The 18,401-nt window shown below is 39.4% G+C and overlaps 3 protein-coding genes across 7 annotated transcripts in view; 2 read left to right on the top strand and 1 right to left on the bottom strand.

Annotated features, from left to right (window-relative positions):
• Positions 1-1,157: 1,157 nt before the first annotated feature.
• Positions 1,158-7,554, bottom strand: LOC144042674 (E3 SUMO-protein ligase ZBED1-like). 4 transcript variants are annotated; one of them, XM_077555553.1, is made up of 4 exons: positions 5,976-7,554; positions 5,660-5,898; positions 2,261-2,385; positions 1,158-2,170 (listed from the first exon to the last, which is right to left on the bottom strand). In XM_077555553.1, the coding sequence occupies exons 1-4, from the start codon at positions 6,895-6,897 to the stop codon at positions 1,579-1,581; spliced, it is 1,878 nt and encodes a 625-aa protein (XP_077411679.1). In that variant the 5' UTR covers positions 6,898-7,554; the 3' UTR covers positions 1,158-1,578. The 4 variants fall into 4 exon arrangements, with proteins under 4 accessions (XP_077411679.1, XP_077411680.1, XP_077411681.1 ...); XM_077555554.1 differs by having other exon boundaries at positions 1,158-2,385; positions 5,976-6,184; positions 6,310-6,472; XM_077555555.1 differs by having other exon boundaries at positions 1,158-2,385; positions 5,976-6,118; positions 6,310-6,472.
• Positions 7,555-11,787: 4,233 nt separating this feature from the next.
• LOC144043077 (apolipophorins-like) lies at positions 11,788-15,770 on the top strand. Its single transcript, XM_077556318.1, has 10 exons — positions 11,788-11,917; positions 12,033-12,169; positions 12,358-12,440; positions 12,676-12,841; positions 13,427-13,612; positions 13,714-13,866; positions 14,077-14,221; positions 14,741-14,899; positions 15,294-15,412; positions 15,501-15,770. The coding sequence occupies exons 1-10, from the start codon at positions 11,788-11,790 to the stop codon at positions 15,768-15,770; spliced, it is 1,548 nt and encodes a 515-aa protein (XP_077412444.1).
• A 1,087-nt stretch (positions 15,771-16,857) lies between these two features.
• The window catches only part of LOC144044458 (uncharacterized), a 45,720-nt gene continuing 44,176 nt past the window's right edge, over positions 16,858-18,401 (top strand). Inside the window, exons 1-4 of one of the 2 annotated variants that reach the window (XM_077558883.1) lie at positions 16,858-16,990; positions 17,067-17,251; positions 17,909-18,091; positions 18,200-18,291. In XM_077558883.1, coding sequence (XP_077415009.1) covers positions 16,910-16,990; positions 17,067-17,251; positions 17,909-18,091; positions 18,200-18,291 — 541 coding nt within the window. In that variant the 5' untranslated portion in view covers positions 16,858-16,909. Of the gene's footprint in view, positions 16,991-17,066; positions 17,252-17,488; positions 17,546-17,908; positions 18,092-18,199; positions 18,292-18,401 lie in introns of those variants that run through there. The other variant, XM_077558885.1, reaches the window with a different exon arrangement.

Genomic DNA, 18,401 nt, shown 5'->3' with positions numbered 1-18,401 from the left:
TTTTTAAAGTTAAAATGTATGATGGCTTCCAGTCATCCACTGTATTTGGATTTTTAAAGTCCAAAACCGTGACATTAGATGGCTCCATTCTACTATGCGTCAGTGCCAACTTGCAACGGACTGATGATAGACTGAGTCTTTGCAAAAAAACAAAAGTAGGCCTACTCACACCCTTGCACGAGTAGACTACACATATTTGGTCTTTGACTAGTAAAAGTAGTACTGATTCAACACCAGTGCTTAAGTAAAAGTAAGCACAACATAGTTTCCCTTTTCCCTTTGTCCTTGACAATCAAGGTTTGTCGAGTAAGGACACATCTGTACTTGCTCAGACTAAAGTCTTGATTTGATAACGATAGGAATCAATGACTATCATAATCAATGTATATGACTCATGCGTATAGTAAGAATCGATGGGGACGAGTTACTAGTAAGCCATGGCTTCTACCCGTCAGCCCTTCTTTCGGATGTCAATGTTGCAAATGATATTATGTGATCGATGGAACCTGTAATGTGTCAGAAAATAAAAAATGAATAAAACAAACACTGTGGATATAAAAAGTCCGCACACCCCTGTTCAACAGATAGGTATTTATGATACATAAGAAAAGAAGAGCTATAGGAAGATGCAATTTGAAAAGGAAATAAAGCATGCTAGAACATCCTAACTTTATTTGGGGTTAACTTGATGCATTTTAAATAGTGGCAGATTTCTGCTCATGTAGGTTGAAATGACAACTTTTTCCAGCATGGCCATTTTGTTAAGATTGTCTCACCTGCCATGGTAGTTTTTTTGGCGAAACGGGAGTCATGTGACAAGCTTTGCACAAACAAGAAATACCTGCAGTTAAAATAGAAGTATTTTTAAGAGTTGAACATATAAGATTTAAGATTTCAACATACATTGACTTGGGTAACTAATTTTATGAAATAAGGATCATGACGATGACTTAAGGTATTGAAAGCGTTTGTTCAACTTTCAAACAAAATAGCTGTGGTTTTGCAGAGTACAGGACATAAACTATACTAAGATTCATTTACAAGAATAAATGATAAAATTAAATTTTCAATCTTCTATTCTCCATTTATTCACAAAACACGCCATATATATATATATATATATATATATATATATATATATATATATATATATATATATATATATATATATATATATATATATATATAAAACAATAACAAATGCGTAAGATAAAAATATTTTAAATATACAACCACTTAAGGAATAAAATTAAGTGAAAAAGAAATGTAACATTTTCAAGTTGAACCTAAAATTAAACCTATTCAAGTCCATATCTCATTGAGTGGCGAATGCTTGTGAAAGTAGCGGATTTTAGGTTTTGTCAGTGTGTAAAAAAAAAATAAGTGCTACTTGTCACAAAGAGATTTTGAACATGTTAACAATTTCCTTGTGAATCTATTGATTTGCTAACAGCGGACGTGTCACCGATGTGCTAATGACAGGCGAACCCTTGAATTTCACCAACATTCGTCAGAAAAGTTGGTGAACCCAACTGAGTGAGATACTACTTTAAAATATTTTTTTTTGCTTTTTTTGTTTTACAGGTTAACAGATACAAAGACAAGCTGGTCAACTCTTCCAGGCTTGAGACACGATCTCTTCCAGGACATCATGCTCTCACTAGCACCAAATATCTGCTCAGATGGAAAACTAGTTGCGGGGATGCACAGGTATTTTTTGGCAAGCTTTGCCACCAATGGAAAGTTAACCTCGTGCTGCCTCCACCATATGCGAGGATCTTCCTCAGGATCCAGGTCAGCTGTCTGCAGGTACATGATGAGGTCCAGTTCAATGGATGTTCTGCTTGGCTTTGATGTGCCTTGGCAATTGGGTGCTGATGCTTTCTTGAAGTAACTGGACAAACTTTTCTTGGCTTTCTTGGCTGTCGGGAGCTCACACTCATCTGCAGATGGTGCGGGAATGGCGAACGCTGGTGCTGCCGTTTCACCTCCGGCCACCAGTAGCTCAATTTCTGCAGCAGCTCTTGTCTTCATGAGGTCAATTCGCTCTTGCTTAATGTAGGCCGTTTTAAATCGCGGATCCAGGAGCGTAGCCATGTCAAGAAGCTTTTCAGTGGCGTCGTCGGCATATTCATCAGTGAGGTAGGTCAGGATACCCTCTTTAATGGTTCTAGAGAGCAGGGAGTCATCATCTTGAGACTTGAGAATATGCTGCTTCAAAAGGTGTAGTACAGGTTTAACGTACGACACACTAACATACTCCTCTCCAGGAAAGGCATCTGTGAATTCCATGAGAGGGCTCAATGCTTTGTTCATGGACTCCAGAGTTCTCATTTCTTCCTTGGTTGGGATCAGATGCCTCACTTTACTATCTTCAAGGAGGACCTGGAAAATGTATTCAAATATTATTAATATCTCTACATATTTGTATAACAAACTGTTGTGGATTAATATTTTACACCACAAGACACTTTTGAGGGGAAGTCATACCCCAAATTTTATTTATATATGTTACAATGTAACATGCAACAGTTGCATATATGCTTACATAATGTTCTATGCAGCCCCTCTCGCTTAAACAAGATGTTCTGATTAATATTGTGCTTGTGCGTTACGAATTAAAACGTCAAAATCAAAATGGTTGCCCTTTCAGGAGGCGGCCATTTTGACACTTGCTGTCAACTGGTAACGACCAATCACGGCTCAGCTAGCAAAGGGCTCAGCCTTAGTGGATAGGCCATGTCCAAATTCACAAGGCTGGAATTTGTCTGCTGCGTAATGACACTCCCGGCGGGACTCGACAGCACGCTCGGACGTACACATGAATGGACTGTCAGTCAATGCGTTACCGACAAGCAGCATTGAGAATCCATTCGTATATACGTCCGTGCGTGCTATTGAGTCGCGCCGGGAGTGACGTCATGCAGCCGACAAATTCAGCCAAAGACTTTTGAAGCCGCGGGACCGCTATCTTGGAACTCCCAAGAAACGTATCTCGGCAAACGCATTTGGCTGCAAAAGGCCGACATGTGATCTGCACTGAATGACAGGTAAACTGCACAAATCGCGAATTTAAAGGCTGTGGACGAACATTTCACCTGTAAGTATGATTGGAATGGAAAGAAATTGAAAGATAAAAGAAAAAGATGATTTTTTTTAAGATGAAAGAAAAAGAGGGTGCACACTGTCCACTTGTTATAGTGTCCAGGCCCATACTTTATATTTTATTATTCAATTATTCATTTTCACTTTGTTAAAATAAACCTGAAATTAAAGCCAATTTGAGCTTTTCAAGTTCTGAAACTATAATATTTAATTATTTTTTTTACTTATTTGTGTTGTATTTGTTTTAAAAGGGAGCAACTTTTTAAAATTTATTTTCAGTTATTTATTGTTGTTAAAAATTTAAAAAAATCCAAAGAACGCTAATATGATTTTTCTTTTAACTCTTTCACTGCCACTGACGTTTAAAGACGTCAAGTAAAAACCTACGCTTCACTGCCAATGACGTCAAAAGACGTCATCCAATGATTTTTTTTTTTTTTTTTGAAACGGGTAGAGGAAACCCTTCCGCATGTCTGGAGAAAGTTTCAAGTCTGTCTGTTGTGCCTAATGACTATTTTTGGCCCCTAGAGGGCAGCGATGACTCTCTTTTGACAAGATCGGGTGGGCGTCAGTAGAGGCGGAGCTAGAGCGTCGAGCAGGAGATGAGAATGGAAGACAAAGGAAAAATGGCGGCCGGTCGCGAGGAGCTCACACCCGAGACGTTTTTTTTTCAAAGACCAAAAGCATCGCTGAAAAAGCACATTTTTGACGACGATGATCATCATAGATGATGAAGATGAGGGTGACTCCGTGGTTGGAAAGCATTGACGCGGCAGTAGAAGACGTTAGATGGAGCTAGATGGAGGAGGGAACGGGCAATGGCGAGCGTTTGCAAGCAGCTCTACACTTACAAGACGAAAGGCATCGACCAACGCTAAAATAGTACATTGATGACGACGGTGATCATCCTCGATGATGATGAAGGTGAATCCGAGCTTGACGGCGAAATTGGAACCGCTGACGCGGCGGCTATGACGGTGTCGTAACGCGGAGCGCAACCGAGCACGCACAGGCGGACGTTCGATCGGACGACGGAGAGTGCCCCGAGTCCAATGCATATTCATCGGAGGAAGTGTGTACAGTCTGCTACTTGCTTTTTATTCCCCGGAAAAAAAGGCCGTCAAGAAAGTGTAACGTTTGCACGCAAAACGGACCAATGTGAAAGTGAAAGTAAACTGTTGTGCGAGTCCTGGCGTCTCCTTGCACGCAGGAGAGCGTTACAAAAGGAAAAACTGTATTTGAAACATCCACATAATTGTAAGTAGTACCACAGTTGCACACATTTGTAAATAGTTTGCGAAATTGTTTTGTCAAATTGTTACACTGTTGAATGGAAATAAACGTATTTTGCAATCAAAAAACACTTTTTCATTGTTGGTGAAAGCGTTTTACAGAAGTAAAGCACTATTTAGGTGTTTGTGGCATCATTCATGGACAAAAAGAAGTGTACAATTCACTAGAGTGCATGAAATAACATCGTTTCACAAAAAGCTCTTTTTCTCCGTTTTTTGTTTCAAAAGAGAGAATTTCGGTGAAAGTAACCATTTTCTATTGTTGATTACTGAAGAACGGAATAAGGTAGAAACAAACTTTTTTTCTGATGAAAGCTGAGAGTCCAATCTTTCATTTGGTAGTATGTGTGTTTCCATAGTCCAAACACAACATTTTCTGTGGACCTTGAAAGATCACTCAAAATGCTTAAATCGGCTGGCAGTGGGGACAACCCGTTTCTGAAAACGTCTGGCAGTAAAAGAGTTAATAGTCTATAAGATCAACAAACAAAACTGTGTTTTTTTCCCCTCAGACTATAATCGTACACCAAAATCTGAAACCGTTGCACCCTTATCCACAAACACAATATTAATCATAATGCCATGTTTAGACTATTGGTGGAACAACACATTATTGTAAAGAGAATATTTGGGTTGACTTCCCCTTGTGAAAAAAATGAAGTACGGGAGTATCTGGAGCATGGCCAATCAGAGGAGGCCCCACCCATCACTATCTCTGATTGGCTGAGACCATGATATATGTGTCTGTTGAAGGGTGAGGCTTTAAAACGAGCAGGCTTTTTTTCTCCTCAATTGGCTGATTGCATGGGTGCAACCTGTGATTCTTTATATACCCGTATGTATTTGATGAATCAATACGCAGTGTTTCCTCGCTATAACGCGGTTCACTTTTCGCGGCCTCGCAGATTTTTTTTAGTGCAATTTTGCATGCATTTTTATTTACAGTAATGTACTTATTTTAGAAAAAAATATATGAAGGTTTGAACATTGAGAATGTTTAAACAAGAGAGAAAAGTGAGAAAATATAAATGCCTCAATGAGAAAAAATTATAAACTATGTGGTGAGGGGTTTTAGAGCTGTAAAACATTTGTAATAAATGTAAATCATAAAGCTAACTACTTTGCGGATTTCATTTATTGCGGGTATTTTTTGGAACCTAACCCCAGCGGAAAACGAGGAAACACTAACGCATTTCACACACAGAGACAAAACAAGTGCTCTACAAAAGATAATGAACGCCTAGCACGATATATAAAAATACCTGTTTAACAGCTTTCTCTTGCTCGATGAACCTGCTGATCATCTGTTGTCTCGAGCCCCATCTTGTGGGGTTCTCACTCTTGAGCTGGTGAACGGGCAGGTCCAGGTCCACTTGGGCCTTGGCCAGGTTACGTCTTCTCTTGAATGAATTGGAGATGGTGCTCGCCACCTGCTTGCATACCTCAACGGCACGTTTCACATCCGCTTGTGTTTGAGCATATGGTGTTTTCAGGCCGTTCTCTGTTACACGAATACAGAGATACATGTTGTTGTTTTCAAGATAATTACATTTTAGAGTAGGAAAATGCTCTACTCACCTATTGCCAGTTGTAAACAGTGCCCAAAGCACTGGAGCCTGTTCCACTCGTTCAACTGCAGTACACTGTTGCAATTAGTTGCACTATCCGTGGTCACGCAGATGAGCATGTCTTCACGCAGCTCCCAGGATTCAAGTACCTCTCTGAGGATGGTGGCCATCATCACCTCCGTAAAGTCTTCGGGTAAGTATATTGTTTGTATGCATCGGCTAATGAGGAGCCAGTCATTGTTGATAAAATGAACTGTTAGGCTCATATACGGCTGTGTGACTGCGCACGTCCACAGATCAGTTGTCAGTGCGTAATATTCCACATTTTTGAGTTCTTCACTCACCTTTGCACGGCATTCTTCATACATGCGTGGCAGCTGGACGTCACTGAAGTGTTTTCGGTCTGGCATGTTGTATTTGGGGTCAAGCGTTTTGATCAGTGCCCGGAAGCCCTTCTTTTCAACAGTATGTGCCGAGGCTGTGTCTTCAGATATTATGAATACAGAGATGGCATCTGTAATTTCGCGGTGTCTGCGAGACTGCTCGTCGTACACGACAAATTTAGTAAACGATTCTTTTCGGCCCCTTAGTTCTGATTTTTTCGCTCCGTTACTTTGTGGTTGTGACGGGCCGTTTATGCTTTGTCGCATCCTCACACTTTCGATGTACAATTCCTCATGTCGCGTCTTTAAGTGGTAGAAGAGATTCGAGGTGTTCGAGTCACTGGTAGCGATTTTACGGTGACATGTTTTGCAGATGACCGTTTTCTGCTCGATGTCTGATGTTTTAAATCCAAACCATAGCCAAACCATGGAACTTCGGCTCCCTCTTTTCGGCACCAACTCTTCCAAGTCCTCCACCTCCTCTTTTGGTTCTCTTTTGATATCGAACAGTGCTATGCTCCCCTCACCTTCCATGTTGTTTATATCCATGCCTCTCTATCAGTGCCGTAAATGGCCATTTACTCTTTGCGGGTGACGTAAAAAGGCTGCCGTTAAAGGAGTAGCGTTGCGGCAGTATCCGTATCGCTTAATTCATTCAAATAACTTAATATAAAAATAACAATTACCATAACAATATAGTAACGCGTAAAGGGTAATATTTGACGCGCTAAAATATACAGTAGTACTTTGAGATACGGAAATAAGTCGTTCCGTGACTATGCTTGTAACTCAAAACACTCGAAATTCCAGCAATAATCATTGAAAACAGCAAAACGTTTTGTAAATAAAAAAAGAAAGAAAGAAAATAAAAATACCACTATGTAATATTATGCCTTATAAAACATAAACATTAAAATAGAATGTAGTTTGTGCATTATTGAAGGGTGGCATAATACAGTCATGCAAACAAAGATGAGTTTTGCTCAACTACGGTAAGTGACTCAGTATTTTGCAGCATTTTTTCAGAATATATTCCTGTGAGTGTTGTTATTTTGTCTCTGTGTGGCTGCACCACTGTTGTTTAAATAGAGTTATAATGTTGCCCCAAATATGCAATTCATTAGCTTGTCTGTGGTGTTTTTGTTTTCCATTATGTGCTAGAATAAAGTTGGTAGATTTAAAGGGATACTTGACTCATTGAGCCATTTTAAAAAGTAAGAAGATAATATTTTGTCCATAATTAATGTGATAACTTCATTATTTTTCATAAACAATTAATACCTTTAAAAGCTAATTTTGCCACTTAGCGACTTAAGATGACATCAACTGTGCTATGATTGGTCATTACCAGACGTGGGTAGTAACGAGCTACATTTACTCCTTTACATTTACTTGAGGAACTTTTTGAAAAAAATGTTATTCTAAGAGTAGTTTTACCACACAATACTTGTTACTTTTACTTGAGTAGATGTGTTTAGAAGAAACGCTACTCTTACTCCGCTACATTGGGCTACATTAGAGTCGTTACCCGCCGCATTCGATTTACCATATTTTTTACGTAAGTGTTCCCTATGGAGGTAAATAGTATGGAGGTAAGGCTTTTTTTCCGCTTGACAGACTGTGTGGGAGCATTTCTGTGGCGCGGACACATTGCTAATGTACATGAAATGTGGCCCTGGTTATAGACTGGCAGGCATGACGAGAAATCGAAAGAGTCAACTGAAAGATGACGTCTTGGTGCTTTCGCTTTAAGAAAGTGCCTCCTAAATTGCGCCACAATTTGTGAATTAATCTCTACTGAGACTGTGACTATTGCGTGCAGTGGCACTAAGAAGAGTTCTATGCGAAGCTTGAGTAAACAGTCGCGCGTTTGTTTGACTCGGTGACGGGCAGAAGAGAGCAGTTGTGCGCATGAGCTAACCTTGCAAAGCATTATTGGTTATGTAGTTGATTACATTCAATATTGTGCATCAGCTTTGTTGTAATAAAAATAGATGTTATTTGAAATCGAATGAAACAACATAGACCATTCATTTCGACAATATAATGTATACAGTACATATATGTGTATAATGATACATGTAATATTAGTATTATATATATTTTTTAATCTGTTTTGTTACAAGTTTATGACCTGTGGTCTTATGTTCAATAAACAAACAAAGACAAACACGAGTGTGTGTCCCACTGAACCTTTTCGGAGGGCTAAAAGAAAAATTTTCGAACACTTGGGCTAACATGCCTGCTTGCACTTGCAGGTTCAGTTGTTGTTTGAGCTCAAAGTTTTTAGTTTTTATTTTATGATTTGAATAAGCCAGCATTTGCACATAATTTTGTTTTTGTCTGTGATGACATTGTTTTTAAAATTAAATCAGACTTCATGTTTAAGCAGTTACTCAGTACTTGGGTATTCTTTTCAGCGAATACTTTTTTACTTGTACTTGAGTGATTTTTTATGACTACTTTTTACTTTTACTTGAGTAATATTATTTTGAAGTAATGCTTCTCTTACTTGAGTACAATTGTTGGCTACTCTACCCACCTCTGGTCATTACTGAGTTCCTCAGCACATGTGATGTCATCTTTAGTCAACAGCAAGTGGAAAAGTGTTTTTTTTTTCAAGTTATTCATTGTACATGAAATATAATGATGTTATCAAATTACATCTGGACAAATTGTTAACTTTTTTGTTGTTGTTGCTGAAAATAGCTCAATGAGTCAAGTATCCCTTTAAAGGCAAAGTTGCGTGAATATTTTAAATTCACAATTTATCTTTGTTTTATTCATTAAACAGCTTGAAGCATCTTCTTGGAAGATACAGTATTCATTATGCCAAACTGCTCCTTGTTGGGAAGTGAACCGAGTTCACTGCTACCATATACGCTAGTAGCTAAAAAATTTTGCTCTCAAGTCAAAGCAAAAAATTGTCCAAATGATGGGTCTAACATTAGAACTTGTATCGCTCAGGCATCATTGAATATACTAATGTTGCACTATTCCATTTTGCTATCCAGTGCAACCTTGCTGTCTGACAAAAGTGCCATATGTTTAGCCACTTTTAGGTGTAAGTGTTGTGTGAGAAGTGATTGGTCGAGAGTGTGTTTGTAGCTTCAGCTTGGAAGGTATTTCCTGATTGGTTGCTGTGAGCTGTGTGGGTCAATGTGGAGACCCTCATACAAGTGTGGTCTTTCAGTGGTTGGGAACAGTGTTTCATTTTCATCTCACTTTCATGTGCACCCTCTGGGGCAGAAGGACCTGCCTTGAGTTGGGGCTGCAATGGCTATTCCCTGGTCTTACTGTCTGCCTGTTGCATTTATTTGTTTCCTCTGTGGTGAGTTTCATTATTTGTGGATTGTTTTTGTTGTGCATGCATGTTGGTGGAGAGGTAATGTGAGTGTTGAGTGTGGAAGCAGACCGTGCTTTCGTTGAGTGAAGTTTCTGAGTTTTATCAACATGTGTGAGATTTGCCTTGTCCATTTTTGCAGTAGCTGATTGCCTCCAGTCAAACTCTGATCTTTGTGATTCGAGTTGTGCAGGTGAGAAAAGTTTGTGAGAGTTTGTTTATATTTCATTGATTTTGTTTTGTTATATTAGTCATTTCTTTGTACAAGAACTAAACATTTCCCTTCAAATCTCATCAATAATGTTATTCTTGAATGTCCTTAGCATTTCCTACCTCTGACGTGTCCTATCAGAAAGGGGTGAGCTATACTTACAGGTATAGAACAGCAATCACCACATCCCTACATGGATCGAATGCCGGCAGAAATGGACTGATACTAGACTGTGTGGTTGATATTGATGTCATTTCTGAGTGTCATCTAATAATGCAGGTTAGATTCTGTCTGTTTCTTGATGAAGAAAATGCTGCAATTGGTGTTTATTTATAATGTGGGAATTGTGCCATAGATAAGAAATCCACAGATAAAGCGACTTTCCCCTCACAAGGAGCATTCTGTCCCTCGTTTAAAAAAATTAAGGTAATCCCAAAATATACAGTACATGCTTATGTATCCTTTCATCAGTTTACGTGCCTCATGCATGCAATGTTGTCCTTTATTTGTGCTCACAACAAGTCTAGAGCCAGGTCATGACATTGGATACTCGCGGCACTCGTCTGTGTTTTTGGGTCCCGGCAAGCTCATCTGGTGTTTTTGTTTCCCAGGGAGTCGTTGGAGAGAACGCCCCTAAAGTTTTCTCTCCAGGGGGGAAAGGTCTTTACCCTGTGTATCCAGGAGGGGGAGCAGGTGTGGACGTTGAACATTAAAAGAGCATTTCTGAGCATGCTCCAGACCTCCCACACTGAATCCAAACATTTAGAAACAGAGGTGAGATCTGGTCCTGTTTGATGTTAGTGTTTGACGAGTACACTATTGGATCATCTTGAACAGTGGGTTGGTAAGGGTATAGCTCTTGATTGTATTCCTCCCTTCACCAATGATCTTTTTTTTTAGTAGCCTTAAGACACTACTCTTCAACCCTAGGGATCAATTCTGGAGTCCAGGGAATTTCTGCCTTCACATACTCCCCCAAGGAAATATCAAAACTTTCAATATTGCATTCCATTTCTATGCAGATGACTCCCAAGAGGGCACCCCATTTAAATGCAGCAAGCCAAATAACTATCTCTAGTTAAATGGTGACAAAACTGAATCATTGTCTTCCCTTTTAAATCTAAAAATTCAATTCCTAGCAACCTTCGTCCCCTTTCCTCCCATGTTAAAGCCAATGCACACCATGTTAGTGTTAGACAATCTAATTTGTTGTACAGACCTCTTTTTATCAATGAAAATAATTAATAAATAATAATTAATCAATAATCTGTGTGTTCTGCCATACGATATCCTGAGAAAAAAATCCATCCATTATTCATAGCATCATGCCTATTGTAACTCCTCATCAGATTAGGTTTATAATGTGTACCTAATAAAGCGTCACTGAGTGTATACTCATATTTATCTAACTTTGGCCAAATGCCTCCTCAGACTGATGTGTATGGGACGTGTGCCAGCTTGTATGAAAGGCAAGGACGATTACTGTTGAAAACCAGGTTTCTGAACCAGTGTCAACAATCGAGGCTGGCACATTTCTGGACTCATTCCGTTGCTCTATCAGGAGACACTGTGAGTTAATTCCTATTGTCAATATATATATATATATTTTTATAGTTTTCAATAAAGCCATGCTTTTCTTGCATATACAATTTGGAGGTGGCCAGGACTGGCATCATAAAAGATATATTTGAAACCCACACTTTGAGTTTTCCCCTTTAATGTGGGCCAGATGGTCAAGCAGCACATCTACAAAGACATCGTGTGACGGTCATCGTTTGCTTTATTTAGCAGTAAAAGATGACTAATTATGACCTATTCCCATTTGCCTTATCAACAGTCAGTGCAATCAGAGCTACGCTGTATTCAGGCCTATGGCTCTGCAGTTATGGACGAGGTCAACTGTACCGAAACTGTATCCATAGCAACGTGGTCCAAGACTGCAGGGCAGGTGAAGACGCAAACTGAGTCGACTTTGCGGTTGCTGAGGGCCCAGCCTGGAACCGTTTCAGGAGCAGGTAAGCGATGGAAATGGGGCCCTAATAGATGCAATTCACTTCATGCACCACATGGAATGGAAATAAATGACACACCACCACCAATGTGATGTAAAGCATGTTGCAATTCTGCTAGATTCTTTAGGTTTTGGGACACAAACTGACCTGCAGTTTGAGGACGAAGGAGTCGCAAGACCTGGAAACATTTTCACTCCTCACCAAGTCAGCCAAACGATCAGGATGCTGTGTAGCGTCACATCACGGCCACAAGAGGTATGTTTAAAATGCAACAGATTTCAGCATAAAATGACAACACTACTCACAAAATGTTTCATGGTACCAGGCTTTTTTTTATTGCCATAAAAATTGCATTACAACCTGAACAAATTGACAGTTTTTTTTTTGTGTGATGTTTTAACAAAAAAAAAATGCACTCCTAGGTGTCCGTTTGGTTTCTTCAGCTGGCCTTTCAGCTTAGAGAGCTGACTCTACCGCAACTCAAGACACTTTGGCAGGAAGCGTCTTTCAAGTGCCGCAATGACTGGTCAGTGCGGTTAGCGTTCTGTTGGCTTAACGTCGCTATATCATAATATGTCCCAGTTCTATCTACGTACTTGCTTAAATGAGTCATTGTATGGTAGCCAATCAGAAACTGATTTCAATATGCCGCACTCCTGAATTATGGTCTTGTGTTTACACAAATTGTCCTTATTGAAGTGAACTCCACATTCCACAAACATAGCAAATGTTTATCAAATGTCCATTCACTCTTGGGACAGGCAGCCCTTGTTGGATGCATTACCTGCTTGTGGCTCCGAAAACTGCGTCATGCTACTGACCGAGCTAATGAAGGAGAAAGAACTGGAGGACGAACAGGCTCATTCTTTCCTCACCACCATCGCCCTCATCCCTAACCCGTCACCACAGATCATACATTCCATCAATGTAGGAACATCTGCATGGCATGAACCATGAATTATGGCTTCTGGTTTTCACCTATGAGATGAACTATATGTGCAAAGTAATGTGATACCTGTATAATGCAACATCTGAAAATGTAACTAGTTCCTACTTAGCAGAGATAACAGCGTATGTCTGTCGGAATCTTTGTTTATTCATCCAGATGAATTAGTCAGAATCTCTGTTGCAGGTTATTCAATGTCTTTTTTTATGGGGCTGGTTTCACCCAAACATGCATTTATGGATCTTGCTTTGTACACTGCGGTACATTCATGGGCCATTCCAGAATTGGAGGACAGTTACGAAATAAATTAAATAAAGTCCTCCAATTCTTTAATGACCGTCACACCCAATAGTTGATGGCAATGAATTTCCTTATATACCTTGTTAAAATAAGTGACGATAGAGGGGTTTATCTCAATCTCGAATTGATTAATTGATTAAGAGATGCATCTCAATAACTTTGTCCATATAGTTTATATCATTTAAGGTGGAAAAGCACTATGAAGTACCATTTATCATGGCTGGTTTTGAGGGGTGAAAACATTTAAACTCTGCTGTTTGTGAAAGACTTTAGTTGATGTCCAAGAGGTGCGGGACAAGGCTTTGCTGGCTGGATCCTCCCTGATCCATCAACTATGTCAGCGGTCCCCTACTCCCTGCATTGACCTGCCACAGGTACAGGCCTTGATACAGACACTAGAAGTATCCTTAAAGGAATGCTGTGAGCTACAAGGTCCCGCCAAAATAAAAGAGGTGCGATAAATGCTGAATACAATATTCACATTTGTATTTAATAAAACTAAATGTTCAGTACATGTTCTACAAATTCTAATGAATCCAATTTTATCCAACAGTTTATTTATGCAATGAAATCTGTGGGCAACATGGGCCTTGCTGCTTCAACCTTCATCCCTCTGTTAAATCACTGCGGACTCAAGCACTCGGCACCTTTGGAGCTGAGACTGGCCGCCATAAAAGCCTTCAGGCGTTTTGATTGCTCAACTAATGTAAGTAAACATGATAGTATTGTGCAAAAAGTGAAATTATTCCCTATTCTCTGACATTCCCTGTAAACGACATCTATGCACGTTTGCAAGAGTGAATTTTATAAAGCCCTAAGTGTCTTAAGTCCATGCTTCATGACAGGTCGAGGTGAAGAGGTGAGGGGGTTAGCAGGAGTCTGATTTGAGTGACTGACAGCAATTTCCCTTTTTCAGAGGACTTTGCTGTTGCAGCTGTACCGCTCCTCCCTGGAGGATTCGGAGGTCAGAATTGCAGCATACCAGGAGCTCATGCGCTGCCCGGATCAGGATGTGTTTGAAGCGGTGAAGGTGATCTTGAGAAATGAAAACTCCAGCCAAGGTCGGTAGATGATGCCTTGATCCAGCAAAACCCTATAATTTATATATGTACTAAAAAGAAGTCAATCACAAATATTTTTCTAAACTAGAGGTATTCAAGCTGTTTATTTGTCAGTTACAGTTGATGTTTACTGTAAAACTGACAAAAAATAAACCAAACACTTCGATATTCAAATAAACCATGTCATTTAGTTTGACAAAAGTCTGCTAGTTTAATGCGAACAAACTGTGAAATCTCACAGATCAATGATCATAAATGTTATTGTAATTTTAAACCTTCAAAATATTACTTTTACACTCATGGAGCAGTAATACATACAAACGTAGCATATACAGTAACAATAATCACACAAAATTTGACTTGCCTGTATACTGTAAAAACCCATAACAAACAATCACTTCAAAATCGGAAGCGGTTCACTTTATCGTGAATTTAATTCTTGTTTATCCACTTGCATTAGGAAATAAGCATGATGTTTAATGTTTCTAATTTTTGCATTGATTTTGTGTTTCCGTGTAGTGGGCTCATTTGTGTGGAGCCACTTAACTAATATCCTGAGAAGCGAAGACCCCATGAAGCAGACCCTCATAGATTCTCTGCCCGATGACATAATCAGCAGAGATTTTGAAGCAGATTTTTTGAAATACTCTTCCTATTCAGACTACACAGCCACAAATGGTAAGACTGATAATTGGGTCATTCTCATTTCTAATTTAATTATTTATGCTTTATTAGTACAATTTAAAGTTAATAAATGTATATGTAATCAATTTTATTTTACACTTATTATTCACAATAATTACCGTAAACTAACCAATTATTAACCAATTTGTTGTATTTATCATAAATACATTAACCATTTGGTAAATGAGATTAAATTGATTATAAAGAAGAGTAAACAAAAAAAAACGAATTGATTAATGCATTCTATGGAGGGGGGGGGGGCAAAATGAAGACAACAAATGTATCTTAATCAAGGTATTTAGAATGATCCCCTATTTACTTCTCATATTTAATTGTAGCTCCTGCAAGAATCATGCACTTTTGATGTTTCTGTCTTTGAATGTTTCAGGCATGGGAATCACTAATGTGGAAACAACAGTCATTTTCTCCCCCAAATCCTTTCTTCCGAGTTCTGTCTCCGCTAACCTGACAGTATATTTCCATGGTCGAGCCAGTAACCTTCTAGAAGTGAGTACTATTTTTGAATCCCCACTCTTTGTGTAAGATAATACTGTGTACATTTGTTTCCAGTAGTTACACTCAATTTATATTCTAGGTGGATCTTCACATAGAGAATGCTGAACCCCTTTTGAAGAGCATTTTGGGTCAGTTGAGTCCATCCACCAATGGAGAACCCACTTCTTCAGATGAAAAGCATTCAGTGTCCAAAGAGGCAAGGAGGACAAGAGGAAAAATAAATGAAGACCATCTAGGCGGGAAAGACGCGTGTTTATCCAGCACCGACAGTTATCTGAAGCAGGCCAGGGCATTGGTGAGGTCACAGCAAAGGGTGGCAGACAATGACGATGCTGCTGTCTTATCTTAGGCGTGTACAGTACAGTGTGTGCTCAGAAATGTACAGTCAGGACAGCAGAACTGACACTTTTTTTTGGAAAGACAAACAACGGGGCATGTGGTTTTGTTTGACAATAGACAAAAAGTTATTTATTTATTCTCACCTGAAACTAGCTTGGTCTAATGCAAGGGATTACTGTATATACTGTATAGAAAAAAAAAATCAGTTTATCGATATTGTATGCAAAAACAATAACGCCTAGTTTAGAAAAGTATTACTTAAAACAAATCGGCGAGTAACTAATTGCCTATAGATGCCACAAGATGTCAGCAAAGCTCTACTTTTGTCTAAATGAAGCTCCTCTCACTTTAACGGTTCCTTGGCATCAAAATGCCATCAGGTGGAGGCCAAAGTAATACTGTTATCGTAAAGACAGTGAATAACAGAGGATTGGTTCTAAACAGTACTCCAAAAATATATTAATACGGGAATGCTGAACTGTTAATATGTGAATATGTTCACTGTATTGTTGCAGTAGTGTAGAGCAGTTCTGCATAATTACCGTGAGATTTTTTCTAGTATTTTCCCCATGTGATGTAGCTAAATAAGATTATCAAGCACTGTGCGGAAGGAAATTATTATTTATTTCCTACAGATAATGGATCTTTGTTGAGCTATCTATGCCAGCGACAAATAGTGACAGGTAAAGTAATGAAATGCTCTTCTCCTCGATGGCAAAAGGTATAATGAACCCATTTATCCATCTGTTGCCATTCATGGAACAGAATAATATTCATGTATTCAACCAAGCAGTGCACATTTTGCCCTGTAAATGAATTGTAAGTAAATTGAGACAAGGTCATTATTTCTTTGTATATTTATTGTTTGTGACATTTTTGTTTGGTGGTGTATGGTAAGATAGTTCTAAAGCAAAATGTGTCATGGCTCAGTGATGGTTGGGAATGAAAACAACATCATCACAATATGTACAGTATTTTAAACCTTTTTCAATATGTGTCAGTGTATTTGTGTACCAGATTTGGTTTCAGGCATAGTGTGCGTGCAACATGTATTCGTTTTGTGTGTTGCAGTTATACACAAGGAAAATAATGGAAAAAGATGGCCTGAAATGTTGGGTTGGTGTGAAAGTATTTGGTAATGAAGTCAGCATGTTCACGTGTGACGATCTCTCTGCTCAAATAGACCAAATGTCACTTAGCGCGGCAGGACTGGCTGTCAAACTGCTCAAGGTGATCTGTTGGTCTCGCTCGATTATCATCATCTTTGTTGGGTTTTCAGATGATCTCTTACATCTTTACTTTCCAGGGTCATGAGGTTCAACTGAACCACAGGGCTGTGCTCTTGGCGGAAGAATTAGTTCTCCCGTCTTTGTCTGGCTTACCTGTGAAAATAGCCACCAATATGACTTCCTTTCTTTCACTGCGGCTGAAAGGAAACATCAACTACAGGGATACGTCTCATTTCTCACTCGCTGGTTACATTAAACCCAAGTAAGTCGACACCTATGGAAAACAATTTGAAAGTTTTCAATATCCTTGTTACCCATCGTAAGGTCCATGTACTAGTACAGGGGTGCTCAAGTTCGGTCCTCGAGAGCCGCTATCCAGCCTGTCTTCCAAGTTTCTCTCCACTAACACACCTGATTCACGATCAGGATCGTTATCAGGCTTCTGCAAAGCTTGTTGAATAGCTGATCATTAGATTCAGCTGCGCTGCAGGATGGAAACATGGAAAACAGGCTGCATAGGGGCTCTCGAGGACCGAACTTGAGCACCCCTGTACTAGTATGTTCCTTGCCCTTTCTAGTAAGACAATTCAGCACACTAGTAGAATGACTAGGGCACCCTAGTAGACTGTACTAGTCATTTTCCCCACAACTACTATGCAATTAAATCTTCCTTTAAATGACTGTACTGCATTAGTAGCACTACACTAGTGGCCTCCTGGGACCCTACAAGTAGTAGTGTGCAGATATTTACTAGTTTACAGTTTTGTTTTCTAATTTTCTAACTAGTATGCCTACTAGTGTGCTGAAGTGCCTTACTCAGAGAAATAGTGCATAATGTTTGAACGACTCTCCACAGACACCTGCCAATTTAATTTGATTGTCAATGTCAAGCTGTGTTGAGTTGTGTCTATTTCCCCAGTGCTTTTGTAGGCCTGTCAGCCAGGATGGGGGTTGATGGCACCCTGGGTCATGCTGCAGTGCACTGGATGTCTGAACTGGTCAGCTCCACTAGTTTGGATGGGAGTGTCCACATGCAGGAGGGACAAGATCTGAGAGTCACACTTAACACGCCAGAGGAAGCCATGGACATCATGTCACTTAGGTGAGTGCACATTTGCGCAGAAAAAAAAAAATTCCCTGGCAAGAAACGTTTGCAAGGCAAAGGTGTTTTGTCGATTATGTTTCAACCATACTTGGATTTGTTGACCAGCTCACGAGTATTTCAGCTCAGTGGAGATCACAGCGAGGAGATTAAAGGTCCAAAGAGTCGTATCCAGCATACTGCCTGCACACCAAAAAACTGTAAGACATTCACATGTACACTACAGACATCAGTGACGCCATCTATCAAATATGCACATCAGCAACCTTGACACTAGACAGCCATTTAGTCCAGAAACAACAAAGATGAT

This window comes from Vanacampus margaritifer, chromosome 2 (assembly GCF_051991255.1).
Source record: "Vanacampus margaritifer isolate UIUO_Vmar chromosome 2, RoL_Vmar_1.0, whole genome shotgun sequence".
NCBI lineage: Eukaryota > Metazoa > Chordata > Actinopteri > Syngnathiformes > Syngnathidae > Vanacampus > Vanacampus margaritifer.
This window is presented reverse-complemented; position numbering and strand designations above follow the sequence as displayed.

Excerpts from the sequence above, each read along its gene's own strand:
- LOC144042674 (XM_077555552.1), bottom strand. The coding sequence starts at position 6,897 with ATGGATATAAACAACATGGAAGGTGAGGGGAGCATAGCACTGTTCGAT. Across the intron at positions 5,899-5,975 it reads CTGTTTACAACTGGCAATAG|AGAACGGCCTGAAAACACCA; the intron begins GTGAGTAGAGCA and ends TTCGTGTAACAG. Across the intron at positions 2,386-5,659 it reads AAGAGAAAGCTGTTAAACAG|GTCCTCCTTGAAGATAGTAA; the intron begins GTATTTTTATAT and ends TACATTTTCCAG.
- LOC144043077 (XM_077556318.1), top strand. The coding sequence starts at position 11,788 with ATGGACGAGGTCAACTGTACCGAAACTGTATCCATAGCAACGTGGTCC. Across the intron at positions 13,613-13,713 it reads GTCCCGCCAAAATAAAAGAG|TTTATTTATGCAATGAAATC; the intron begins GTGCGATAAATG and ends TTTATCCAACAG. Across the intron at positions 13,867-14,076 it reads GTTTTGATTGCTCAACTAAT|AGGACTTTGCTGTTGCAGCT; the intron begins GTAAGTAAACAT and ends TCCCTTTTTCAG.